Source organism: Heteronotia binoei, chromosome 20 (genome assembly GCF_032191835.1).
Source record: "Heteronotia binoei isolate CCM8104 ecotype False Entrance Well chromosome 20, APGP_CSIRO_Hbin_v1, whole genome shotgun sequence".
Taxonomy (NCBI): Eukaryota; Metazoa; Chordata; class Lepidosauria; order Squamata; family Gekkonidae; genus Heteronotia; species Heteronotia binoei.
In genome coordinates, this window is record NC_083242.1 from 22,122,314 (window position 1) to 22,148,191 (window position 25,878).

At 48.9% G+C, this 25,878-nt stretch overlaps 2 protein-coding genes across 2 annotated transcripts in view; one reads left to right on the top strand and one right to left on the bottom strand.

Moving 5' to 3' along the window:
• Positions 1-25,878, top strand: part of MARF1 (meiosis regulator and mRNA stability factor 1) — a 539,974-nt gene that overhangs the window by 198,156 nt on the left and 315,940 nt on the right. The window lies entirely within an intron of this gene.
• The window catches only part of LOC132588265 (pyridoxal-dependent decarboxylase domain-containing protein 1-like), an 81,346-nt gene continuing 74,085 nt past the window's right edge, over positions 18,618-25,878 (bottom strand). The window contains exons 21-23 of the mRNA XM_060260625.1: positions 24,063-24,159; positions 20,936-21,040; positions 18,618-19,819 (exon numbers count right to left, since the gene is read on the bottom strand). Coding sequence (XP_060116608.1) covers positions 19,569-19,819; positions 20,936-21,040; positions 24,063-24,159 — 453 coding nt within the window. The 3' untranslated portion in view covers positions 18,618-19,568. The remainder of the gene's footprint in view (positions 19,820-20,935; positions 21,041-24,062; positions 24,160-25,878) is intronic.

The window sequence follows — 25,878 nt, forward strand, 5'->3', positions numbered from 1 at the left end:
CTCCTGATGGCACCTGACTTTTTTCTGCCACTGTGTGACACAGAGTGTTGGACTGGATGGGCCACTGGCCTGATCCAACATAATAGCCCTTGATGGACCTCTGCTCCAGACGTTGATCCAAAAAAAACCCAGGTGGCCAAGGCAGCCTGATGGAAAAACTGGTTCAGGTGCATGGGACACTGGCATGGTTTGCAACACGGGGGCGGGGGGGGGGGGGCAAAACAAGTCTTGGTGGGGCCAACGTAGGCCAGCTTGGAATTAGCACTGACCCTGGCAAGAGAAGCAGCGCTGGTGCTGGGAAATGCTGGACCAGCCACTTCCTCTATCGCCACCTTCTCAGAGTTGAGGCGAGTGGGATGTCCCTGCAGGGAACTGGCCACCTTCTGCTCCTGGAGAGGCCGAGTGGTCCCGGAACCTCCTTCCCCTGCCTCGTTATCGGCCTGCCAGGCATTCAGCCGCCGAACCTTCTTGGCTGGCTCCTTAAAGAGGATACAGAGAGGAGTAAGTGGAACGAAGCGTCTCTCTGGAAGGACATCAAGGGTCTGAGCGATCACCGAATGCTCCACTGTGGTGGTGGGACAGACTGATGTTCAGGCCATAGCCAGGATTTCATGTTTGGTGGGGCCCACAGCAGCATTTTTTGTTTTGCCCTAAACACTTTCTCTGCTTCCCAATTCAAGTGACAGCCCCCCCCCCAAATTACTGAGCCCCCAACTCAGTAAACCTTCCAGGGGGATCCGGATGCAAGTAGGCTTCTCCCCCTCATCCCCCCAGTGCTGCACTTGTTCAGAGGGGCAGTGAGTGGCGGTGAGCAAAGGGGCCAGACTGGAGGCCCTCCAATGCAGGGGCCATGCAGATGGGAGCAGGGGTTGAACGGAGTGGCCTGGATCTACAAGTTTTTTGAGGGGGAGGGGGCAAAATTAAAGAATGACGTCCCCCTCTGGACAAGGGAGGGAGTTTTTAGCTATAATGGCTGAGTAAGCATTGACAGGCATTTGTATGAGCTGGAGGGCCCATCATCCTTCCTGCTAGTAACAAGCTCCAAACTACCCAATGTAAAACACTCCCCACCCCCAGATCCCCTGACAGCTTCCAGAGGGGGTTGGATCAACATCTGAGCAGAGGTCCACCAGGGGCTATTAGCCACAGGGTATAGGTGGAACTCTCTGCCTGGGGCAGTGATGCTCTGTATTCTTGGTGCTTAGTGGGGTGGGGGGTCTTCTAGTGTCCTGGCTCCACTGTTGGACCTCCTGATGGCACCTGGGTTTTTTTGGCCACTGTGTGACACAGTGTGTTGGACTAGATGGGCTATTGGCCTGATCCAACATGGCTTCTCATATTTTTATTTCTTAAACCAGGGCAGCCTGAAGGAAACAGCTGCAGGTACATGGGGCACTGGCCTAGTTTGCAACAGAGGGGGGCAAAACAATTCTTGGTGGGGCCAACGTAGGCCAGGTTGGAATTAGCACTGACCGGTTCCCTGGCGAGCGAAGCAGTGCTGGTGCTGGGAAACGCTGGACCAGCCACTTCCTCTATCGCCACCTTCTCAGAGTTGGGGCGAGTGGGATGTCCCTGCAGGAAACTGGCCACCTTCTGCTCCTGGTGAGGCCAAGTGCTCCTGGAACCTCCTTCCCCTGCCTCGTTATCAGCCTGCCAGGCTTTCAGCCACCGAACCTTCTTGGCTGGCTCCTTAAAGAGGATACAGAGAGGAGTTAGCAGGACGAAGCCTCTCTCTGGAAGGCCATCAAGGGTCTGAGCGATCCCTGAAAGCTCCACTGTGGTGGTGGGACAGACTGATGTTCAGGGCCATAGCCAGGATTTCATGTTTGGTGGGGCCCACAGCAGCATTTTTTTGTTTGGGGGAGGCCGGGGGGCCACTTGGTTTGGCCCTACACACTTTCTCCGCTTCCCAAGTAAAGTGACAGCCCCCCCCCCCCCCGAAATTACTTAACCCCGAAATCAGTAAACCTTCCAGGGGGGTCTGGCTGCAGTGCTGCATTTGTTCAGAGGGGCAGCAAGTGGCAGTGAGTGAAGCAGCCAGACTGGAGGCCCTCCAATGGGGGGGCCATGCAGAAGAAGAAGAAGAAGATACTGGATTTATATCCCACCCTCCACTCCAAATCTCAGAGTCTCAAAGCGGCTCACAATCTTCTTTATCTTCTTCCCCCACAACAGACACCCTGTGAGGTGGGTGGGGCTGAGAGGACTCTCACAGCAGCTGCCCTTTCAAGGACAGAGTCTCAGATAGGGTTGCCAAGTCCAATTCAAGAAATATCTGGGGACTTTGGGGGTGGAGCCAGGAGACATTGGGGGCGGAGCCAGGAGCAAGGGTATGACAAGCATAATTGAACTCCAAGGGAGTTCTGGCCATCACATTTAAAGGGACAGCACACCTTTTAGAATGCCTTCCTTCCATAGAAAATAATGAAGGATAGGGACATCTTCTTTTGGGGCTCATAGAATTGGACCCCCTGGTCCAATCCTTTTGAAACTTGGGAGGTATTTTGGGGAGAGGCACTAGATGCTATACAGAAAATTTGGCACCTCTACCTCAAAAAACAGCCCCCCCAGAGCCCCTGACACCCGTGGATCATTCCCCATCATTCCCTATGGGAATCGTTTCTGGAGGTGCATAATGGCTGTGGGGGTGGAGCTTCCCCCGCTGGCCAGCTGGCTGGGGGAGGGGGGAAGCCTGTAAAACCAGGGGATCCCCCTGTGGGACCTGGGGATTGGGAAGCCTAGTCTCAGAACGGCCTACAATCTCCTTTCTCTTCCTCCCCCACAACAGACACCCTGTGAGGTGGGTGGGGCTGAGAGGGCTCTCACAGCAGCTGCCCTTTCAAGGACAACCTCTGCCAGAGCTGTGGCTGACCCAAGGCCATGCTAGCAGGTGCAAGTGGAGGAGTGCGGAATCAAACCCGGTTCTCCCAGATAACAGTCCGCACACTTAACCACCACATCAAACTGGCTCTCCAGATGGAGGGGGGAGCGTTGAATGGAGCGGCCTGGCCCCCTGGGCCCCTCTGTAGCTACAGGCCTGCTGATGTTTGCAGTAAACCACCAAGATCCCTTCTTGCACTCCTTATTTTTGGACAATGCATTGTAAGCAGCAGACTCCTGCTTTGGAGCATCCCTGAATACAATCGGCTGAAATTAGCCAAAGATCCCTCTTGCCCAGTATTCTCCCCATTTGGGGCCACTCTGCCCCAGTGAAGACTTACAGGCATCCTGCCTCTGGACAAGGGAGGGAGTTTTTAGCTATCATGGCTAAGTCAGCACTGACAGGCATTTGTATGAGCTGGAGGGCCCGTCATCCTTCCCGCTAGTAACAAGCTGCAAACTACCCAATGTGTGAAACACTCCCCACCCCCAGATCCCTGACAGCTTCCAGAGGGGGTTGGATCAACATCTGGAGCAGAGGTCCACCAGGGGCTATCAGCCACAGGGTATAGGTGGAACTCTCTGCCTGGGCAGTGATGCTCTGTATTCTTGGTGCTTGGGGGGGGGGGGCAATAGTGGGAGGGCTTCTGGTGTCCTGGCCCCACTGGTGGACCTCCTGATGGCACTTGGGTTTTTTCTGCCACTGTGTGACACAGAGTGTTGGACTGGATGGGCCATTGGCCTGATCCAAAATGGCTTCTCTTATGTTCTTATGTTCTAAAACCAGAGCTGAAGGAAACACAGCCGCAGATGCATGGGGCACTGGCCTGGTTTGCAACAGAGGGGGGCAAAACAAGTCTCAGTGGGGCCAACGTAGGCCAGGTTGGAATTAGCACTGACCGGTTCCCTGGCGAGCGAAGCAGTGCTGGTGCTGGGAAATGCTGGACCAGCTACTTCCTCTACTGCCACTTTCACAGAGTTGGGGCGAGTGGAATGTTCCTGCAGGAAACTGGCCACCTTCTGCTCCTGGTAAGGCCCGGTGGTCCCGGAACCTCCTTCCCCTGCCTCGTTATCACCCTGCCAGTCATTCAGCCGTCGAACCTTCTTGGCTGGCTCCTTAAAGAGGATACGGATAGGAGTTAGCGGGATGAAGCCTCTCTCTGGAAGGACATCAACGGTCTGAGCGATCACCAAATGCTCCACTGTGGTGGTGGGACAGACTGATGTCCAGGGCCATAGCCAGGATTTCATGTTTGGTGGAGCCCACAGCAGCATTTTTGTTGGGGAGGGGTGGGGGGTGACTTGACTTGGCCTTAAACACTTTCTCTACTTCCCAAGTAAAGTGACAGCCCCCCCGCACCCAAATTACTGAAATGGACTTTCCCACTGGTAACATCCTTCCCCCTAGTAAAAGCTGCAAACTACCCAAGGTGTGAAACATTCCCCACCCCCAGATCCCCTGACAGCTTCCAGAGGGAGTTGGATCAACATCTGGAGCAGAGGTCCACCAGGGGCTATTAGCCACAGGGTATAGGTGGAACTCTCTGCCTGGGGCAGTGATGCTCTGTATTCTTGGTGCTATGGAGGGGGGCAACAGTGGGAGGGCTTCTGGTACCCTGGCCACCCTGATGGACCTCCTGATGGCACCTGGGTTTTTTCTGCCACTGTGTGACACAGAGTGTTGGACTGGATGGGCCACTGGCCTGATCCAAAATGGCTTCTCTTATGTTCTTATGTGACACAGAGTGTTGGACTGGATGGGCCACTGGCCTGATCCAAAATGGCTTCTCTTATGTTCTTATGTGACACAGAGTGTTGGACTGGATGGGCCATTGGCCTGATCCAAAATGGCTTCTCTTATGTTCTTATGTGACACAGAGTGTTGGACTGGATGAGCCATTGGCCTGATCCAAAATGGCTTCTCTTATGTTCTTATGTGACACAGAGTGTTGGACTGGATGGGCCATTGGCCTGATCCAAAATGGCTTCTCTTATGTTCTTATGTAACACAGAGTGTTGGACTGGATGGGCCATTGGCCTGATCCAAAATGGCTTCTCTTATGTTCTTATGTGACACAGAGTGTTGGACTGGATGGGCCATTGGCCTGATCCAAAATGGCTTCTCTTATGTTCTTATGTGACACAGAGTGTTGGACTGGATGAGCCATTGGCCTGATCCAAAATGGCTTCTCTTATGTTCTTATGTGACACAGAGTGTTGGACTGGATGGGCCATTGGCCTGATCCAAAATGGCTTCTCTTATGTTCTTATGTGACACAGAGTGTTGGAATGGATGGGCCACTGGCCTGATCCAAAATGGCTTCTCTTATGTTCTTATGTGACACAGAGTGTTGGACTGGATGGGCCACTGGCCTGATCCAAAATGGCTTCTCTTATGTTCTTATGTGACACAGAGTGTTGGACTGGATGGGCCATTGGCCTGATCCAAAATGGCTTCTCTTATGTTCTTATGTGACACAGAGTGTTGGACTGGATGAGCCATTGGCCTGATCCAAAATGGCTTCTCTTATGTTCTTATGTGACACAGAGTGTTGGACTGGATGGGCCATTGGCCTGATCCAAAATGGCTTCTCTTATGTTCTTATGTGACACAGAGTGTTGGAATGGATGGGCCACTGGCCTGATCCAAAATGGCTTCTCTTATGTTCTTATGTGACACAGAGTGTTGGACTGGATGGGCCATTGGCCTGATCCAAAATGGCTTCTCTTATGTTCTTATGTGACACAGAGTGTTGGACTGGATGAGCCATTGGCCTGATCCAAAATGGCTTCTCTTATGTTCTTATGTGACACAGAGTGTTGGACTGGATGGGCCATTGGCCTGATCCAAAATGGCTTCTCTTATGTTCTTATGTGACACAGAGTGTTGGAATGGATGGGCCACTGGCCTGATCCAAAATGGCTTCTCTTATGTTCTTATGTGACACAGAGTGTTGGACTGGATGGGCCACTGGCCTGATCCAAAATGGCTTCTCTTATGTTCTTATGTGACACAGAGTGTTGGACTGGATGGGCCATTGGCCTGATCCAAAATGGCTTCTCTTATGTTCTTATGTGACACAGAGTGTTGGACTGGATGAGCCATTGGCCTGATCCAAAATGGCTTCTCTTATGTTCTTATGTGACACAGAGTGTTGGACTGGATGGGCCATTGGCCTGATCCAAAATGGCTTCTCTTATGTTCTTATGTAACACAGAGTGTTGGACTGGATGGGCCATTGGCCTGATCCAAAATGGCTTCTCTTATGTTCTTATGTGACACAGAGTGTTGGACTGGATGGGCCATTGGCCTGATCCAAAATGGCTTCTCTTATGTTCTTATGTAACACAGAGTGTTGGACTGGATGGGCCACTGGCCTGATCCAAAATGGCTTCTCTTATGTTCTTATGTGACACAGAGTGTTGGACTGGATGGGCCACTGGCCTGATCCAAAATGGCTTCTCTTATGTTCTTATGTGACACAGAGTGTTGGACTGGATGAGCCATTGGCCTGATCCAAAATGGCTTCTCTTATGTTCTTATGTGACACAGAGTGTTGGACTGGATGGGCCATTGGCCTGATCCAAAATGGCTTCTCTTATGTTCTTATGTAACACAGAGTGTTGGACTGGATGGGCCATTGGCCTGATCCAAAATGGCTTCTCTTATGTTCTTATGTGACACAGAGTGTTGGACTGGATGGGCCATTGGCCTGATCCAAAATGGCTTCTCTTATGTTCTTATGTGACACAGAGTGTTGGACTGGATGAGCCATTGGCCTGATCCAAAATGGCTTCTCTTATGTTCTTATGTGACACAGAGTGTTGGACTGGATGGGCCATTGGCCTGATCCAAAATGGCTTCTCTTATGTTCTTATGTGACACAGAGTGTTGGAATGGATGGGCCACTGGCCTGATCCAAAATGGCTTCTCTTATGTTCTTATGTGACACAGAGTGTTGGACTGGATGGGCCACTGGCCTGATCCAAAATGGCTTCTCTTATGTTCTTATGTGACACAGAGTGTTGGACTGGATGGGCCATTGGCCTGATCCAAAATGGCTTCTCTTATGTTCTTATGTGACACAGAGTGTTGGACTGGATGAGCCATTGGCCTGATCCAAAATGGCTTCTCTTATGTTCTTATGTGACACAGAGTGTTGGACTGGATGGGCCATTGGCCTGATCCAAAATGGCTTCTCTTATGTTCTTATGTGACACAGAGTGTTGGAATGGATGGGCCACTGGCCTGATCCAAAATGGCTTCTCTTATGTTCTTATGTGACACAGAGTGTTGGACTGGATGGGCCATTGGCCTGATCCAAAATGGCTTCTCTTATGTTCTTATGTGACACAGAGTGTTGGACTGGATGAGCCATTGGCCTGATCCAAAATGGCTTCTCTTATGTTCTTATGTGACACAGAGTGTTGGACTGGATGGGCCATTGGCCTGATCCAAAATGGCTTCTCTTATGTTCTTATGTGACACAGAGTGTTGGAATGGATGGGCCACTGGCCTGATCCAAAATGGCTTCTCTTATGTTCTTATGTGACACAGAGTGTTGGACTGGATGGGCCACTGGCCTGATCCAAAATGGCTTCTCTTATGTTCTTATGTGACACAGAGTGTTGGACTGGATGGGCCATTGGCCTGATCCAAAATGGCTTCTCTTATGTTCTTATGTGACACAGAGTGTTGGACTGGATGAGCCATTGGCCTGATCCAAAATGGCTTCTCTTATGTTCTTATGTGACACAGAGTGTTGGACTGGATGGGCCATTGGCCTGATCCAAAATGGCTTCTCTTATGTTCTTATGTAACACAGAGTGTTGGACTGGATGGGCCATTGGCCTGATCCAAAATGGCTTCTCTTATGTTCTTATGTGACACAGAGTGTTGGACTGGATGGGCCATTGGCCTGATCCAAAATGGCTTCTCTTATGTTCTTATGTGACACAGAGTGTTGGACTGGATGAGCCATTGGCCTGATCCAAAATGGCTTCTCTTATGTTCTTATGTGACACAGAGTGTTGGACTGGATGGGCCATTGGCCTGATCCAAAATGGCTTCTCTTATGTTCTTATGTGACACAGAGTGTTGGAATGGATGGGCCACTGGCCTGATCCAAAATGGCTTCTCTTATGTTCTTATGTGACACAGAGTGTTGGACTGGATGGGCCACTGGCCTGATCCAAAATGGCTTCTCTTATGTTCTTATGTGACACAGAGTGTTGGACTGGATGGGCCATTGGCCTGATCCAAAATGGCTACTCTTATGTTCTTATGTGACACAGAGTGTTGGACTGGATGGGCCACTGGCCTGATCCAACATGGCTTCTCTTATGTTCTTATGTGACACAGAGTGTTGGACTGGATGGGCCATTGGCCTGATCCAAAATGGCTTCTCTTATGTTCTAAAACCAGAGCTGAAGGAAACACAGCCGCAGGTGCATGGTACACTGGCCTGGTTTGCAACCGGGGGGGGGGGGCAAAACAAGTCTCGGTGGGGCCAACGTAGGCCAGGTTGGAATTAGCACTGACCGGTTCCCTGGCGAGCGAAGCAGTGCTGGTGCTGGGAAACGCTGGACCAGCCACTTCCTCTATCGCCACCTTCTCAGAGTTGGGGCGAGTGGGATGTCCCTGCAGGGAACTGGCCACCTTCTGCTTCTGGTGAGGCCCAGTGGTCCTGGAACCTCCTTCCCCTGCCTCGTTATCACCCTGCCAGTCATTCAGCCGTCGAACCTTCTTGGCTGGCTCCTTAAAGAGGATACAGACAGGAGTCAGCGGGATGAAGCCTCTCTCCGGAAGGACATCAAGGGTCTGAGCGATCACCAAATGCTCCACTGTGGTGGTGGGACAGACTGATGTCCAGGGCCATAGCCAGGATTTCATGTTTGGTGGGGCCCACAGCAGCATTTTTTGTTTGGGGGGGGGGGCAGGGGGTGACTTGACTTGGCCTTAAACACTTTCTCTGCTTCCCAAGTAACGTGACAGCCCCCCCCCCCCAAATACTGAGCCCACAACTCAGTAAACCTTCCAGGGGGGACAGGCTGCAAGTAGGCTTCTCCTCCACCTCCCCCCAGTGCTGCACTTGTTCAGAGGGGCAGCGAGTGGCAGTGAGCAAAGGGGCCAAATTGGAGGCCCTCCGATGGAGGGGCCATGCAGAAGAAGAAGATATTGGATTTATATCCCGCTTTCCACTCCTAATCTCAGAGTCTCAAAGCGGCTCACAATCTCCTTTACCTTCCTCCCCCACAACAGACACCCTGTGAGGTGGGTGGGGATGGAGAGGGCTCTCACAGTAGCTGCCCTTTCAAGGACAACCTCTGCCAGGGCTATGGCTGACCCAAGGCCATGCTAGCAGGTGCAAGTGGAGGAGTGGGGAATCAAACCCGGTTCTCCCAGATAACAGTCCGCACACTTAACCACCACATCAAACTGGCTCTCCAGATGGAGGGGGGAGTGTTGAATGGAGCGGCCTGGCCCCCTGGGCCCCTCTGTAGCTACAGGCCTGCTGATGTTTGCAGTAAACCACCAAGATCCCTTCTTGCACTCCTTATTTTTGGACAATGCATTGTAAGCAGCAGACTCCCGCTTTGGAGCATCCCTGAATACAATCGGCTGAAATTAGCCAAAGATCCCTCTTGCCCAGTATTCTCCCCATTTGGGGCCACTCTGCCCCAGTGAAGACTTACAGGCATCCTGCCTCTGGACGAGGGAGGGAGTTTTTAGCTATCATGGCTAAGTCAGCATTGACCGACATTTGTGTGAAAGGCCCGTCATCTTTCCCGCTAGTAAAAGCTCCAAACTACCCAGTGTATGAAACACTCCCCACCCCCAGATCCCTGACAGCTTCCAGAGGGGGTTGGATCAACATTTTATCTTCGCCACAACCCTGACAGGCAGATTCAGAAGAGATTAAGCGAGCCCAAGGCCACCCAATGAGTTCCCAGCAAGGAGGTGGATTCAAATCAGGCTCTCCCCAGTCTTATTCTAGATTCGAGCCCAGGAATGCTTTAGAGTTGTTCCCCAGAGAGCACTGCGATCAAGTTCTCAAAATCTTTTGGCTTTCCCTGGGCTAAAGGAGGCTAGGCTCAACTCCACCAGAGCAAGAGCCTTCTCCGTTGCAGCCCCAATACTTTGGAACACCCTTCCAGAAGCCATCAGGGCCCTGTAGGTTTTATCGCAGTTCCACAGGGCCTGCAAGACTGAACTGTTTCGGATGGCATATAACATCTAGTGGGAGAGGGCTGCCACCACATCTGGATCCATAGCACTTTGCTTACTAACTGCCCAGGATTTGTGCGCGTGAGAAAGTAAATTTTATATGATCTGCCTGAAGTAGCACCATTGTTATTATCTGATTGTTTATTGTTTTAATATTGTTTTTGTTTGCTGTCTATTTTATGCTGTTGGCCGCCTTGAGTCTGTATGGAATGGGCGGGATATAAACATAAGATAAATAAATAAATAAAATAGAGAAGCTTCCAAACGTCAAAGCTCCCTTTAACTCTCCTGTCACAGATTGGCACAGATACCCTCCGAACCAATCTTATTCTCACTCCCCAATCGCTATGCTGCATGACCCCTTAGCTGTGTACGATAACACTTTGCCCCATTCAAAGCCAACAGCATTCCCTCCATAAAGTAAAATGGAAGGGGGGGCAGTATTACCCTCACGGTCTGAGACTAACGTATCTTTGAGACCACCTCTCTCGGTGTACCCCCCCCCCCCAGCTCCTTAGGTAACAACACCACTGACGGTTCTGGAGTCAAGGAGCATTTGCCTGGACTCAACTAGAGATATAGCCTTTGTGGTGATAGCTCTGGCTTTGTGGCTGCAGTACTGCAGTCCTAAGCTCTGTTCATGACCTGAGTTTGATCCCCGGTGGAAGCTGGGTTTTCAGGTAGCTGGCTCAAGGTTGACTCAGCCTTCCATCCTTCTGAGGTCAGTAAAATTAGTACCCAGCTTGCTGGGGGGGGGGGGTGGAAGCGTAGATGACTGGGGAAGGCAATGGCAAACCACCCCGTAAAAAGTCTGCCGTGAAAACTTTGTGAAAGCAATGTCACCCCAGAGTCGGAAACGACTGGTGCTTGCACAGGGGACCTTTCTGTTTCCTGGCTTTGCGGAATGCACTTCAAGGTGAGACCTGGGCCCTGCAGGACTTAGATCAATTCCACGAGGCCTGCAAAACCAGAACTGTATTGACAGGCTTATGGGTAAGACCAGGGAGATCTTATTTAATCCCTGCTCTTCGCTTCTTCCCCTCCCCTCTCCCCCCAGTATCAGTTATATAGTTATCTGCCCTCTGGTCAATGGTTTGAATTGTAGGTCCAGAATGTAATTGTTTTTTTAAACAGCTTATCTGTGTTGTAACCTGCTCTGGGCCCCCTTGATTGTGGGGGAGAGTGGAATACAAGAAATACCTCCCGCACAAAGATCACGTCATCATCCTCATTGCTGTCATCGTCGCTTATCCATGGCCGATGACGACGGATACTATTGTTGCTGTCGTCATCCAGCCATATCTTGTGATGAGGGATGTTCTCCTCCTCCTCGTCGTCCTCACTGACCCATCGTCGCCGATAAGGGGGGTCTGGCAGTATGATCAGGTCGTCGTCAGAGTCTGATATGACAATGATGTCCATGCTCGTATGGATGACCCTGTCTGGAGATAGGTAGGCAGGCAAGCTTCTCTACCAGTTGAGACTTTCCAGGGGCTCATAACTGTGTATTCTTTAAGCTTCCGGAAGCTTCAGACTGACAAGACATTTCTCAGGTTTGCATTGTAATAAGGGCAGGACAGAAGAGCAACTCAAAGGCACCAACTCATGATGTGGCCGTGCCATGAGCACTCTTACCAGGGGCAATGTCTGCCAATCGCTGCAGATCTTTAGCTCTCGGATGGCTCGGGTACCCTCCCCCCAGACGGTTTCATTCCTCCAAGCCGCATCAGGGCAACAGAGGCTCAAAACCTTCAACCAATTCCAGCCACCTCCAAAGCAGTCCAAAAGAAACACACAAGTCAAGGACTTGGTCAGGACTGGAGCAGCCAAAGCTTTGCACACAGAAGAATCGGGTGGCAAAGCTTGTCCGGAGCTCTACCACTTCAAATAGGAAGCCGTACCCTATTTACTCCAATGCAAGACTAGGCTGTTTTCTAGTTATGTCATTAAAAAATCCCCAAAGATGGGAAGGTCATTTTAAATCTGCACACAAGTTACAGCTGTGTTCAATAATAATAATACAGCCTTTTGTGGATAACTCTTTTTTAGAGGGAGGTCATCTTACATTAGTGGCCCCGTGGTGCAGAGTGGTAAAGCAGCAGTACTGCAGTACTGTGATCTGAACTTTATGCTCACGACCTGAGTTCGATTCTAGCGAAAGCTGGTTCAGGTAGCCGGCTCCAGGTTGACTCAGCCTTCCATCATTCTGAGGTCGGTAAAATGAGTACCCAGCTTGCTGGGGGTGGGGGGAAGCGTAGATGACTGGGGAAGGCAATGGCAAACCACCCCGTAAAAAGTCTGCTGTTAAAACATTGTGAAAGCAACGTCACCCCAGAGTCGGAAACGACTGGTGCTTGCACAGGGGACCTTTCCTTTCCCATCTTACATTCCAGGCTGTCTGTGTGGGCAGGTTAAAAGAAATGCTCCCCATAGATAAGAGCATACCAGGGAGAAGGGTAGGCTGAGCCCTTCTTCACAGATTTCTACATGCAAGGATTTGTGTTCCTTTTCCTGGGGCGCACTCAAGCATGACAACACCCCCCCCCCCCCCGAAGCTGCCTTGGACTGCACCAGACCGCTGTTCCACCAAAGTCAATATTGCCTCCTCAGACCAGCAGCGGCTCTCCAGGGTCCCTGGCTGAGGTCTTTCACATCACCTCCTACCTGATCCTTGAGTGGGAGATGGCAGGTCCCCCCTTTCCATGGGCTGGGGTGGAGGCCCAAACCCATACGGAGAGGCTCCTGGAGATTTGGGGATGGAGCCTGGGGAGGACAGGACTTAAGTGGGGCACAAGGCCACAGGGACCGCCCTCCAAAGCGGCCACTTGCTGTAGGGAACAGATCTCTGTAGTGTGCAGATGAAGGAGCTGGAATTCCAGGGGGTCCCTGGGCCCCACCTGGAGGTTGTGCCACAAACAGAGAATCACGGCAGAGAGTGACGGAAAACCCTTCAGGCTCCATGACAGCCAGCCTCCGAAGAAGCAATAAGACAATATATTTAACCAATTTCTGTAATGCTCAAAGCACTTTCAATCAAAACATCTTATAAACCTACCTTGAAAAGCAGAACACCCTTTGTGAATACAAAGGAAGGACTATAGTAAGAATAGTTCCAATACAGGCAAGGAGTGACTGCCAAAAGTCCTTTTACTTCAAAGAAGTCCAGCAACTCCTGAGGAGACCACTTAGTGCTCCAAGTTCGAAGTAGATCTCGTAGACAGCTCAAGCACTAGATCTATGCAGCTCAAGCACGAGGTCTACACAGCTCAAGCACGAGGTCTACACAGCTCAAGCACTAGATCTACACAGCTCAAGCACTAGATCTACACAGCTCAAGCACTAGATCTACACAGCTCAAGCACGAGATTTACACAGCTCAAGCACGAGATCTACACAGCTCAAGCACTAGATCCGCACAGCTCAAGCACGAGATCTACACAGCTCAAGCACTAGATCTACACAGCTCAAGCACTAGATCTATACAGCTCAAGCACTAGATCTACACAGCTCAAGCACTAGATCTACACAGCTCAAGCACGAGATCTACACAGCTCAAGCACTAGATCTACACAGCTCAAGCACGAGATCTACACAGCTCAAGCACTAGATCCGCACAGCTCAAGCACTAGATCCGCACAGCTTAAGCACTAGATCTACACAGCTCAAGCACAAGATCTGCACAGCTCAAGCACGAGATCTACACAGCTCAAGCACTAGATCCGCACAGCTTAAGCACTGGATCTACACAGCTCAAGCACTAGATCTATGCAGCTCAAGCACGAGGTCTACACAGCTCAAGCACTAGATCTACACAGCTCAAGCACTAGATCTACACAGCTCAAGCACTAGATCTATACAGCTCAAGCACTAGATTTACACAGCTCAAGCACTAGATCTACACAGCTCAAGCACGAGATTTACACAGCTCAAGCACGAGATCTACACAGCTCAAGCACTAGATCCGCACAGCTCAAGCACGAGATCTACACAGCTCAAGCACTAGATCTATACAGCTCAAGCACTAGATCTATACAGCTCAAGCACTAGATCTACACAGCTCAAGCACGAGATCTACACAGCTCAAGCACGAGATCTACACAGCTCAAGCACTAGATCTACACAGCTCAAGCACGAGATCTACACAGCTCTATACAGATCTATACAGCTCAAGCACTAGATCCGCACAGCTCAAGCACTAGATCTAAACAGCTCAAGCACGAGATCTGCACAGCTCAAGCACGAGATCTACACAGCTCAAGCACAAGATCTGCACAGCTCAAGCACGAGCTCTACACAGCACCAGCTCTGCAGCTAGCCTAGAGATGAAGTGCAGAGTAGCACTCTAAAGAGCTGTTGGCAACTGTCAGTTTAGAACTCTCCCTCCTCCTCGCCTTCTGATTCTGGAATCCTTCAAAAGGACATTCTGCACATAGAAACAGAACTGTGCTGCAATGACACGGTCAGAAAGCTGCATTGGTAAAAGGGCAGGGACCACGACCTCTCGGTATCGCTCTACCTTGAGGGATCACTAACAGTGCAATGCAATATTTTGTGATGTCTTCCTTGGCTCCTAAGAGAAGGATGCTGTTAATTAACTCCATGCTTGAGAAGAGACAAATGGAGCCTAACAACTAAGAAGGACACTTTTACACACCTGTCTCCTATTCAGACATCCTTATTGCTTTGCTGTCCCCCCTCCCCCCCCATTAAATCCAAACACGTGGTGACCCTATGAATTTAGCTTGTTGCTGCTGCTTGACTTTTGCATATATCAAAACATGGTCATTAAGTTGTAGGCTCATTTGCCGTTCCCCTAAGCTGAGGCATCTGTCTCTAAATATGAACTGTTAGCCTCCGTTCCAGTGTGTCTAAGGGTGTTTTTACGCTGGCAGTTTGCGACTTTCTATCACCGCATTGGAAACTCACCTTTTATATCACCTAACGTTCTCACAATTGTTTTACATCGCTGCTGCCAGAAGCATCTACATTTGTTTCAGTAAGATGAGTTTCCAAGCTGCTCCTGCAATGTTTTTCTCCACACTAGTTTTGGTCTGGTCTTTTCTCTACAGGCGTTTCAAACTTGCATTGTAGAAGTTTTCATGCCTTTTAAAAGATTTCTCCAAAAGCCATCACAAGAGGCAGTAATTTGCATGAGAACTGAGCACTTGAAATTTTTACATATCATTGCTTGCCTCATCTAATAATTTAAATTTGTATTGTTTTTTCAGTGTTGACATGATTTCCAAGCAATCGTATACATTTAACTAAGCATTGGTATTCTGGCTGCCCTCTGATCAGAGACACTCCCCCCCCCCCCAATTGAGACGCTTAAATGTAAAAGGGAAATAATTAAAGCAGAACAGTGGCAGGCGATTTGAAGACTCTGAAACTCTGGATCAAACTGAATGTAAAAACACCCATCATCTGCTCAAATATCTAAGGGGAAAATAATTTTAATTGCTGTTAGAGGAGAAGGGGTAGGGAACCCTGAATGAACAGGGCTTATTAGAAATGAGCAGTTTCTACCAAGGAATTGTGAGAACCACAACTCTCTGCAGATACTTCAAAAGAGTTCCACATTCTTGGGAGGAGAAAACACAAACTTTGAAATAAATATTAAAATCAAAATGTATCAATAATGCTCCTGTAGCAGAAAAGTCTGGCACTAAAGGGTATGATTTGTCCTTCAGACCATCATGCAGACCTCAACATCATCATGCAGAAAATTTCATTTCATTTATTCAATTTATATCCCGCCCCACCTCCAAAATGGGCTCAGGGCAGCTTATATCATAAAGCCAACAAGACAAAAACAGTAAACAGTAATTAACATCAACAATCAATAACAAAGAAAACTCCATGCCTTATGTCAGAAAAACATACATAAAAGTAACCAGAACCTGGAACCAGTGATGGAATAAATGGGTCTTAAAATCACACGTTCAACCGCACAGGCACCAAGGGGGAAATCACATATTTGCTATAAAGTGAGTCTAGGGCTTAAACTTCAGCCGCTCTGGTAGCAACTCAACATGAACAGTGGCTGGGAAAACTGCATAGAATAAACTTTCATTGATCTTTAAAGGTGCCATCGGACACAAAACTTGTCCCGCTGCTTCCAACCGCCACAGCTGCCCACCAGCTCCAGAGACAAGCCCACCCACTGCTGCACCGTCCCAAGCCCCACATGGTGCACGTCCTACTCTGCGCAGTGCACAAAAATGCACTTCTCCCCAGCCTCGTAGAGTTTAGATACAAGCGCAGCCTCTTTCTGCAGGGCCCTGGCTTTCAGCATCTCCAGCTGGTCTTTCTGCGTCAGTGCACTGCCTCCCACAGCAGCCATCACACCAGCACAGCCCCACGGAGCTTTCCCCGCAGTCACAGCCCTCTCGGTGATACCCCCTCCTGATTACAGGAAGCTGCCACCACAGTGCAGCTTGGCCCCAGGAAGCCACTGCTGCAGTGTGGCTCGGCCCTGCAAGCCCAGCTAGTGAGCCAGTCTCCAGGAAGTGAAGTGCTGGTCTGGGAACATATGGACTGCAGGCCAACCCAGCTTGAGTGACACTCCGGTATGCTCCAGCCCAAAAGAAGCCCCTAATTCTCGACCAAGGACCCAGCTGTCACTGGCTTCCTTCACAGAGCAAGAACAGAAAATCGGGGCTGAAAAGGTTAAAGCTTCTTGATGTTAACTGCTAACAGTGGAAATGTTTCAAACTTCCTTTTCCTCAGATACCTAATGCTTTACTGGTCCATAGGTAGAATTTTTTTAGGTGGGGGGCTTTTAAAAAATCCAGGGGGCACCTGGATTTTTAAAAAGCCCCCTCCCACATAAAACATCTCCTTTCCTTCCTTCCCAGTTGCAGCCTTTGCCGTGGCTTGAGAGCCGCCCCCACCCGCAATTCAAATCACACGGGAGGGCTGGCAGAAGCAGCCGGCCTCCCAGCGCCATTTCAAGTCCCCGCCAACCAACTGGTTGGTGGGTCTTTAAATTGCACGGGGAGGCTGTGGCTGCATCTGACAGCCTTCCAGTGCAATTTGAACCGCTAACGGGAGTGGCCTTCAAGCTACTGCAGAGGGAAGGCTGCGGCCTTGTTTTCTTGAGGGCTGCCTACACTGGCAACTCAAATCACATGGCAGAGGTGGAATTTGCAGCAGTACTAGTTCTGGTCTTTAAATCACACAAGGGCACCCCAATGATCGAAATCCCGCAGGGAGGCCGGCAGCTGCTCCTGCTGCGATTTGGATCATGGGGAAGGAAGAGGTGGGGAGCAACGGCTGCCGGTTGGGGGCCCTAAGTTGGGGGGCCCTGCCCAGAAGTCGGGGGCAGAGCCCCCACAGCCACCCCCTATGGCTATGGGCCTGATGTTTTACTTTTCCCCCACACTCCCTTTGACTGCAGCTTGGTTAGAAAATCTCTCCCCACGCTCCCAAGGGGAAAATGTACAATCCACAGCCTCGCTGTAAGAAAACATACCATACAGCAGACTTAAGAGAACAAGCAATATAATACCTCTGGAAGGTGATAAATTTCTCAAATCAGGTGAGCTAATTCCTGCCCATTAATTCTTCCAGGAAGTTATTCTCCTGGCCATCCCCAAGGACAGCTGTAGGAGGAAGCGTTCTGGCTTTCAGAAGCCCCAGTGAATCAGCAAACAGAACAGAGAGTAGCCTTTAAGTTATGCATAATGCAAATGGGAGAGTGTGCATGGAGTCCATCTTTGTATGCTAGTTGGGGTGCCACAAGTACATTGGAACATCATTTAGCATTTCCAAGTAATGAGGGCAGGAAGGTAATAGATTAAGTTAAAGTAGGAGCCCTTTTTTCATTAGGGAGGGAAGAGAACAGCACTGTGCCCCACAAGGCAACTGAAATTCTTACAAGATGGAAGAATGAGTCTTTTGAAGCCACTTTGTCCTCTAATCAGTGAAGGCATCAGCATCTAAGCATGTCTCACAGAAACTCTCTCTATGCCTTATGATCTTTGTTTAGGAATTCTATAACATGCCCATATTCATCTTATTGGAATGATAGCGGTGCTAGTAATTTCACTGGTAGCTCTTAACTGTCGTTTTAATGTTTTCTATGTATTTACTGTATATATGCCTTATTGTGACCTGCCTTCAGCCCATTTGGGGAGAGAGAGTGGGATATAAATAAAATCAAATAAAGAAACAAATGTTATGTATGGACATCGTTCTTAAGATGCCTGCACTGTTTATTAGTCTGGTCACAGATACGCATCAGTGATGCTTACACTAGCTGGCATAGATGTCCGTAGATACACTATCCATTTTAGAGGATGATGCTTGCACTATTTCACTTAACGCTGAAAGAGTGTAAGCATCGCATATCAATTGTAAGAAGCCTCTTAATCTGCCTTTGAATCGTATTGGCCTGCCTGCCAAGCCTTCCGAACACACACGTGACACAGAAATACGTCTAATTTAGTGGCAATCTTGTCAATAAGCGACCAGCGTAACAATTTGGAGGCTTTGATATTGTGTTGGGTTTTTTTTTCTTTTTAACTTTAAAACATTTTATTTTATTAGAAAAGTACAGAATTTTAACAAAGCATATCAAAAGTGTGCTTGCAGAATTATGGCTGACCACAAAAACACAACTGAAAATAGCTACCAAAGCATTTGGGAAGCATCTACAATAAATTTCCAGCAAAAGCACTGGCTGAGACCATTTCAGTTGGAAAAACATTTTGATTTTACATTAACGATTTCATCCCCCACTTCTCTCAGTATCAGAGTTAATGCAAGTCACTGCACCAAACAAACCACACACGGAAGACATGGATTCTGTTTGCACTTTATCCATCAACCCTTCTTTGGAGAAGCAAGCAATAAACTAATCATCTGGCTGGTATTTACAATATTGAACAACAATTTAAACATGAACTGATAATGCAGAATGGGAAGTTATAAGCCCAGTGAATGAACAATAATAGGTATTTTTAGCTTAATAAAGTAGTATGAGCAACTGATAGGTTTATTTCATATATTAGACAATGGATCCATTTTACAAAATAAAAATAACCGCACCAAGTGCAACAGATCGTTTAGCCAGCAAAAGGCTAAAAAAGGGGGGGGAAAGAAAATCAGTTAAGTATCACCTGGAGACCTGCTGGTATGATCTCTTGCAGGTTTCCTGGCAAGGAAGGTACTGCCTTGGTGGTCTAAGCCTCACTGCCTTGGCAACAGCAGCTGTGACCAGTGCAGAAAACAAACCAAGGCCAACAGTGAGGAAGAGGAAAGAGAACAAACAAGGAAAGAAGAACTTCTTCCACTAAAATTTGTGCAAAATCTCCAGTAAATCACAAGGAACAGTAGCTATTACTGGACACACTGTGGCACTAGTCACATTTTCAAATGCACGGTGAAATCCCCCTGCCCTGTACTGTACAAAGTCCTCAGCTTCTGTACAAAGTCTGTGTGCACAGGGCCGAGATCCTTATCTGAGACTCTCTTGTTCTTCTGATTTAGTGCCAGTGTTTCCCAGAGTCTGAACCATTTCCCCTGCGGAGTCTTCATCTGCTTCCTCCGTCAAGTGCACACCCGCTTCTGATAACTCAGGGTTCCCCTGTCCTGCAGAGGAAGGGCCCGGTGACAGCTCTCCTCTGACCAAGTCATCAGTGTGGCTCACGGAACTCGTCTCACTGAACCCGTCAGAGCTCCTCATGGACCTTTTAAACAGCTTTTGGCCTGAAATGAAAGGGTTGATAGTGCTCAACATCCACCTGCAAAACCTCTTTGTACTCAGCAGTCTGATGTTAGGATCTTTGGTGTGGTTTAAAAAGCTTACTGCATTTACTTGGATAAATCCCTCTTTCCTGCCCAAAACGGCTTTCAATAATTGTTCAAAAAGCAAGACATTTCATACTGATATTCTGGGTCCAGTTGCCCCAATTAATTCGAAGAGGAAGAGGGAGGAGGAGGAAGGGGAGGAGATTGGATTTATACCCTGCCCTTCATGACCCAACACAGTCTCGGAGTGGCTCACAATCTCCTTTACCTTCCTCCCTCACAACAGACACCCTATAAGGTAGGTGGGGCTGAGAGAGCTCTTTCCAGAACCACTCTTGAGAAAGCAGCTCTTTCAAGAAGCTATTGGATATATATCTCACCCTTTACTCTGAATCTCAGAGCGGTCACAATCTCCTTTACCTTCCACCACGCCCCGCCCCCCCACAACATACACCCTGTGAGGTAGGTGGGGCTGAGAGAGTTCTTACAATAGCTGCTTACAGAACTGTGACTGACCCAAGGACACTCAGCAGGTGCAAGTGGAGGAGTGGGGAATCAAACCTGGTTCTCCCAGGTAAGAGTCCACGCACTGAACCACTACACCAAACTTGATGGTATCCTAAGTGCTAAAGAGAAACTGGCTTGGCAAGACCAGCGAAACACATACTGTTAACGTTGTGTCCTAGGCTCAAATGGGAGAACTGTTACTTTTGGAGGGAAGCTGAACAAGCCAAAGCTTGTACTCCACACCAGGGTTCCAGAGAAGGCCTAAGCGTGCCCAATCAGGGGAAGGATTGAAACATAAGTAGCCAATCAACATCTAGGCTCATACTGTACCCTGATAGGCCCTTAGGGCCCTGTAAATAGCCAATCCATGTAGATAGTTAAGGACCAATCAGAAGGGGGCAAGAATTGTATAAAAGAGCGGGAAGTTTGAATAGAGCTCAGTCTGTGCGTGTGTTCCTGAAGTAAAGCTTGCTGAAATCACTCTCCGACTCTGGTCTCTTACTGCGCCAACCCCAGTACTTTACAGTTAACAACCTCTCTAAAAGAGGATGGATGAGAAAGACTTACCAGGCAACCTTTGCTTTGCCCGTGCAGATGTGGGAGTTGGAGGCGGGGTGATCCCAGTCCCCTGCACTTTGGAGACGTATGTGGGCTCAGTCGATTCAAGAGAACCTGCCAAAGCAAGAGAACATGCCATCAAATCCACGTACCCTGCCCCGACTAAAAACCTGCCTATTGTGGGCTAGTGCTTCCTTCTGCCTGCAGAAATGAACAAGGGAAAAAGTGGTTAAGGGAAAACATACCCTAAGTGGAAGACGTAAGTGAAAGTTTTAGTTCCCTTACTTTTCAATAATCAATATATAAAATTCTCAACATGGGACCATGAACAGAAAAGACAGGGCTTGGGCATTTGGAGAGGTAGCTTACTATTGCCCGCCTCTGCTTCCCAGCCCTGGTATTCTTTAGAGATCTCTCATCCAAGTATTTGCCAGGATTGGCCCTGCTTAGCTTCTGAGATCTGACAAGATCAGGCTTGCCTGAGCTTCCCAGGTCAGGGCAGACTCCCTGTTTTCTCATACAAGAGAACCAGCCTCATCACCCCCTTTATCTGCCATTTGCTTTTTTTCCTGGCAACTCTGAAATAATTTATAAACCCGCTTGCACCCTCAACCTCCCTGACCTCCCTCAGCCTTCTTAATCACCACACAGTCTGGCGTTAAAAGCAGCCCCGCAGCCAGAAATTTTTTGGGGGGGGGCAGGGCATAAAATTTTGGGTGGGGAGGCCGTGGGGGCTTGGCTGCTTCTTCCAGCGGCCAGCCACCCGGCCCCAGCTCTCTCTCATGCTTTCAGGGGGGGAAGAGCGGCAGTGGCAAAAATGGGGCCGTGGGGAGAGTGGTAGAGGCAGGAACAGGGTGGGAAGAGCCTGGGGAGAGCGGCGGCCAGTGCGAAGCAGTGAGGACGGGGAGAGCAGCGGGGAAAGGAGGGGCCATACAGGTGGAAGGGGGGGTTGGGTGGAGGGGCCTAGCCCCCCCTCGTAGCTACAGGCCTGGTTAAAAGATGTGGGGTCCTGCCAAAGGATGCTGGGAGGACAGCGACTCCAGCCAGCCTTTTCAGGCTGACCACCTGGCTTGCTTGCGCTAGTGGGATGCAGCAGATCCCCCTTTAAGAAACAAACTGCCAGGGAAGTCTTGCCTAGCAGGTGGCGCAGCCTTGGAACCACCACATGCCCTGATTAACCTGCTGGTGATCTTTTCAGTGGGAGACACGAGAGAGTGAACAGAGTGAACTTTCCACCTTCCCCCCCAAGGGAGGAGCCTCAGCCAATGGAGAAAACAGAGGTTTTGCAAAGTGACAAGCAAAGCTGACCCACTGTCCAACAGTGTGCAGAGAGGCTTGCAAGCACATGGGGCATAGGGGAAAAAAAATCCCAAGGACCAGGAAGAGCAAAGGTTTTGAAAATTTTGTATTTTATTCTCTAAATCCATGTCTATTCTCTAAACGTGTGTGACGGACTACACTTTTAAAGAGGCTAATAATAAGTGCTGTACAAAGAGTCTAAGACAGGGGTGTCGAACTCATTTGCTATGGCTGGATCTGACATAAATGAGACCTTGCTGGGCCGGGCCATGTCGGGTTGGGCTGGGCCGTGTCAGACAAGGCCATGTGTATACCTATTTAAGATTAGGTAGCTGAGATATAAATTTTATGAAGGACACAGACAAACACAATTAAATATTTTTTTAAAAAACTTAAAACATGCTTAAAACCTTAGCACTCGTTGGCCTTAAAGGTGCTTTCTTTGTATCTCTCCCTTGGGATCCAGGAAACTGGGCAAAGGAAGCTGTGGCTCTTTCCTTCCTTCCCCAGGAGACAGGGGAGGGAAGAGCCTCAGCCAATAGAAGGGAGAGAGGCTTGGCTCAGTAGCTCTGCTGTACGATTGAGAGAGCCTGGAAAAACACCTCCCCCCCAAGGGAGGAGCTTCAGCCAATGGAGAAAACAGAGGTTTTGCGCTGTAGCTCTTGTGCGATTGAGCAAGCTTTCCAAAGCAAGCTGTTATGCAGAAGGAACCAAGAGAGAGGGAGAAGACAGCAGATGACAGCCAGTTGCTAGAAGCCCTCTGGGGGCCTAATTCGCCCCCTGGGGCATATGTTTGACGCTGCTGGTCTAAAAGGACTGGGAAGTGTTGCCATGTCACAGAAACAGACAGCCCTGAGTGACAGGCTGCTCCAAGCAATCAGAGTGGCCAGCATCAGCTGAGCAGAAAAAAAAATCTTGTGAATGCTGGATGCTGAAGAGATTCACGCAGATTCTGGAGACACACACTGAGACCATCTAAATATAGCCCTGACAAAAAAAGGGTCTAGTGCTGACAGTGCCTTGGCTGACCACAGTCTGAATTCAGCATTCCAGACAGAGAAATGGGGGAAAGTTTGGGAAGGAGGTTTGGATAGTATAGGAAGACTCCCATTCAGGCCACCAAAAAAAGGGATAAATCTTCTAGAGAGTGAAGAAGAATTCCTACCCAGGGAGAGTTATTTCTGAGGAGTAGAAATCCCTGCTCTGGTAGAGACCTTAAAGGTACTGCCAGCAGAGACCTTACAGCTCGGTGAACAACTCAAGATGAGTACTGTTGTACTGTTGGGTACTGGGGAAAAAGGTATCAAAAGAGCAAGCTGTTAGACAAATAAAGTGAGCTGGAGGATTTACAAAAACCCAGGAACAAGTCCACAAAGAACTATAGCAACTGTAAATAATTCGAGAAACTCTCTTTAACCTGAGACATAAGAATAAGATTCTGTGCTTATACTAGATTTACCCCAGTATTTTCAACTCCTTACTTCATCTGACTTTGATATTAAATAAAATCTTTTGTTATTTCTAAATTTTAATGGTGTCTCAAGTGCCATTAAGTTAAAGGGAGACCCTAACCCTTCCCTCAGGTTCCTGGGCTGAGCAAATAGCTAGTACATATAACTGACACAGGGTGGGACAGCCAACGTTTCTTCTGGAGGGAAGAAAACACTTTACCAGAGTGGCTCAGTCATTAAAGAGACAGAAAAACGGAGGGAAAATCTTGCCTCTGAGGGAAGGAAGGGATGTGTCATAGTCCTTCAACATCTGACTACACCTGAACATGGAAGAGCTTTGAAATATTAATTGGTAATATTACTGATGCAATTTAATTCTAACCCACCTGCTGTTAGGTCAAACGTTCTTCCCTTTGGTGAAGCGTGAAATGGAGAAAACCAGTTCAGCACAGAACCCACCACTGGAATCTGCCGGAGCAGCCCCTGTGGAAACATATGGGGTGGGGGGTGGGGGGGCAGAAAACACCCTTACTGTCTAGCACCAAAAGTTTGCATTTTGAGGCAATGGGTCCTTAAAAAAATAAACATACTTTGTAGACAGAAGGATTTGCCTTGTGCCAAAAGATAAAAGCATCGCATAAAATATTAAAATACAGTAGTAGTCAGTGAAGATAGGAAAATGCCACCTTGTATCCATTTAAAACTTGCTGCACAGTCTTTGCTAGTTAAGAACATAGGAGAAGCCATGCTGGATCAGGCCAACGGCCCATCCAGTCCAACACTCTGTGTCACATAAGAACATAAGAGAAGCCATGTTGGATCAGGCCTGTGGCCCATCCAGTCCAACACTCTGTGCCATATAAGAGAAGCCATGTTGGATCAGGCCAATGGCCCATCCAGTCCAACACTCTGTATCACATAAGAACACAAGAGAAGCCATGTTGGATCAGGCCAATGGCCCATCCAGTCCAACACTCTGTGTCACATAAGAACACAAGAGAAGCCATGTTGGATCAGGCCGACGGCCCATCCAGTCCAACACTCTGTGTCACACAGTGGCCAAAAAAATTATATATATATAATGTGTGTGTGTGTATACACACACACACACTGTGGCTAATAGCCACTGATGGACCTCTGCTCCATATTTTTATCTAAACCCCTCTTGAAGGTGGCTATGCTTGTGGCCGCCACCACCTTCTGTGGGAGTGAATTCCACATGTTAATCACCCTTTGGGTGAAGAAGTACCTCCTTTTATCCGTTCTAACTCGACTGCTCAGCAATTTCATCGAATGCCCACAAATTCTTGTATTGTGAGAAAGGGAGAAAAGGACTTCTTTCTCTACTTTCTCCATCCCATGCATAATCTTGTCAACCTCTATCATGTCACCCCTCAGTCGACGTTTCTCCAAGCTAAAGAGCCCCAAGCGTTGCTAATTAACACCACAGCTGAAAACCAAGAAGAGTTGCCGAGGCATAGGGATGTATCTGGTCCCAACTCTGGGGCTGCCATTTTAAGAATCTCAGGCCTAATTTTTCACCATTTAATGGGTTTCCCCGGACAGTGGGAGCATGACTGGCCCTGCCACTAGGCAAACTAAGCGATTGTCTAGGATGTCGGCCTCCTGGGAATGCCAAATTGGGTGCCCCCATGTGACTTGGTGACATTATCAGTGCTGGATGTGTGTGTGTGTGTGTGTGTGTGCCAGAAGTTAGCCTTGCCAGAGTGCCAGAGAGACAGTCTAGGGCTGGCCCTGAGTGGGAGGGAAGAGGGACACAGCTCCCTCATACAAATGGGGTCACACAGTAACTGTCCGTCCAACTGAGACGATTCTTAGCATAGATTTCTGACTATGTGCAGAGATGGGGAAAAGCAGGCCTGGCTGCAGCACATCAGATCAAGAGTGCGAATGCTGGTGTGCCTCTGGCTGTTCTGGTCTGCCTGTGCTTGTGCCTTGGATCACTTCTGTCGCCTTCCAGGGAAAACCCTCTTCTTGCTTTTGTGCTGTTTTTAGTTTAAATGCCTATATTGTTTGATCGGGGTCTCCTGGCTAATTTTGGTGTAGTGGTTAAGTGTTCGGACTCTTATCTGGGAGAACTGGGTTTGATTCCCCACTCCTCCACTTGCACCTGCTGGAATGGCCTTGGGTCAGCCACAGCTCTGGCAGAGGTTGTCCTTGAAAGGGCAGCTGCTGTGAGAG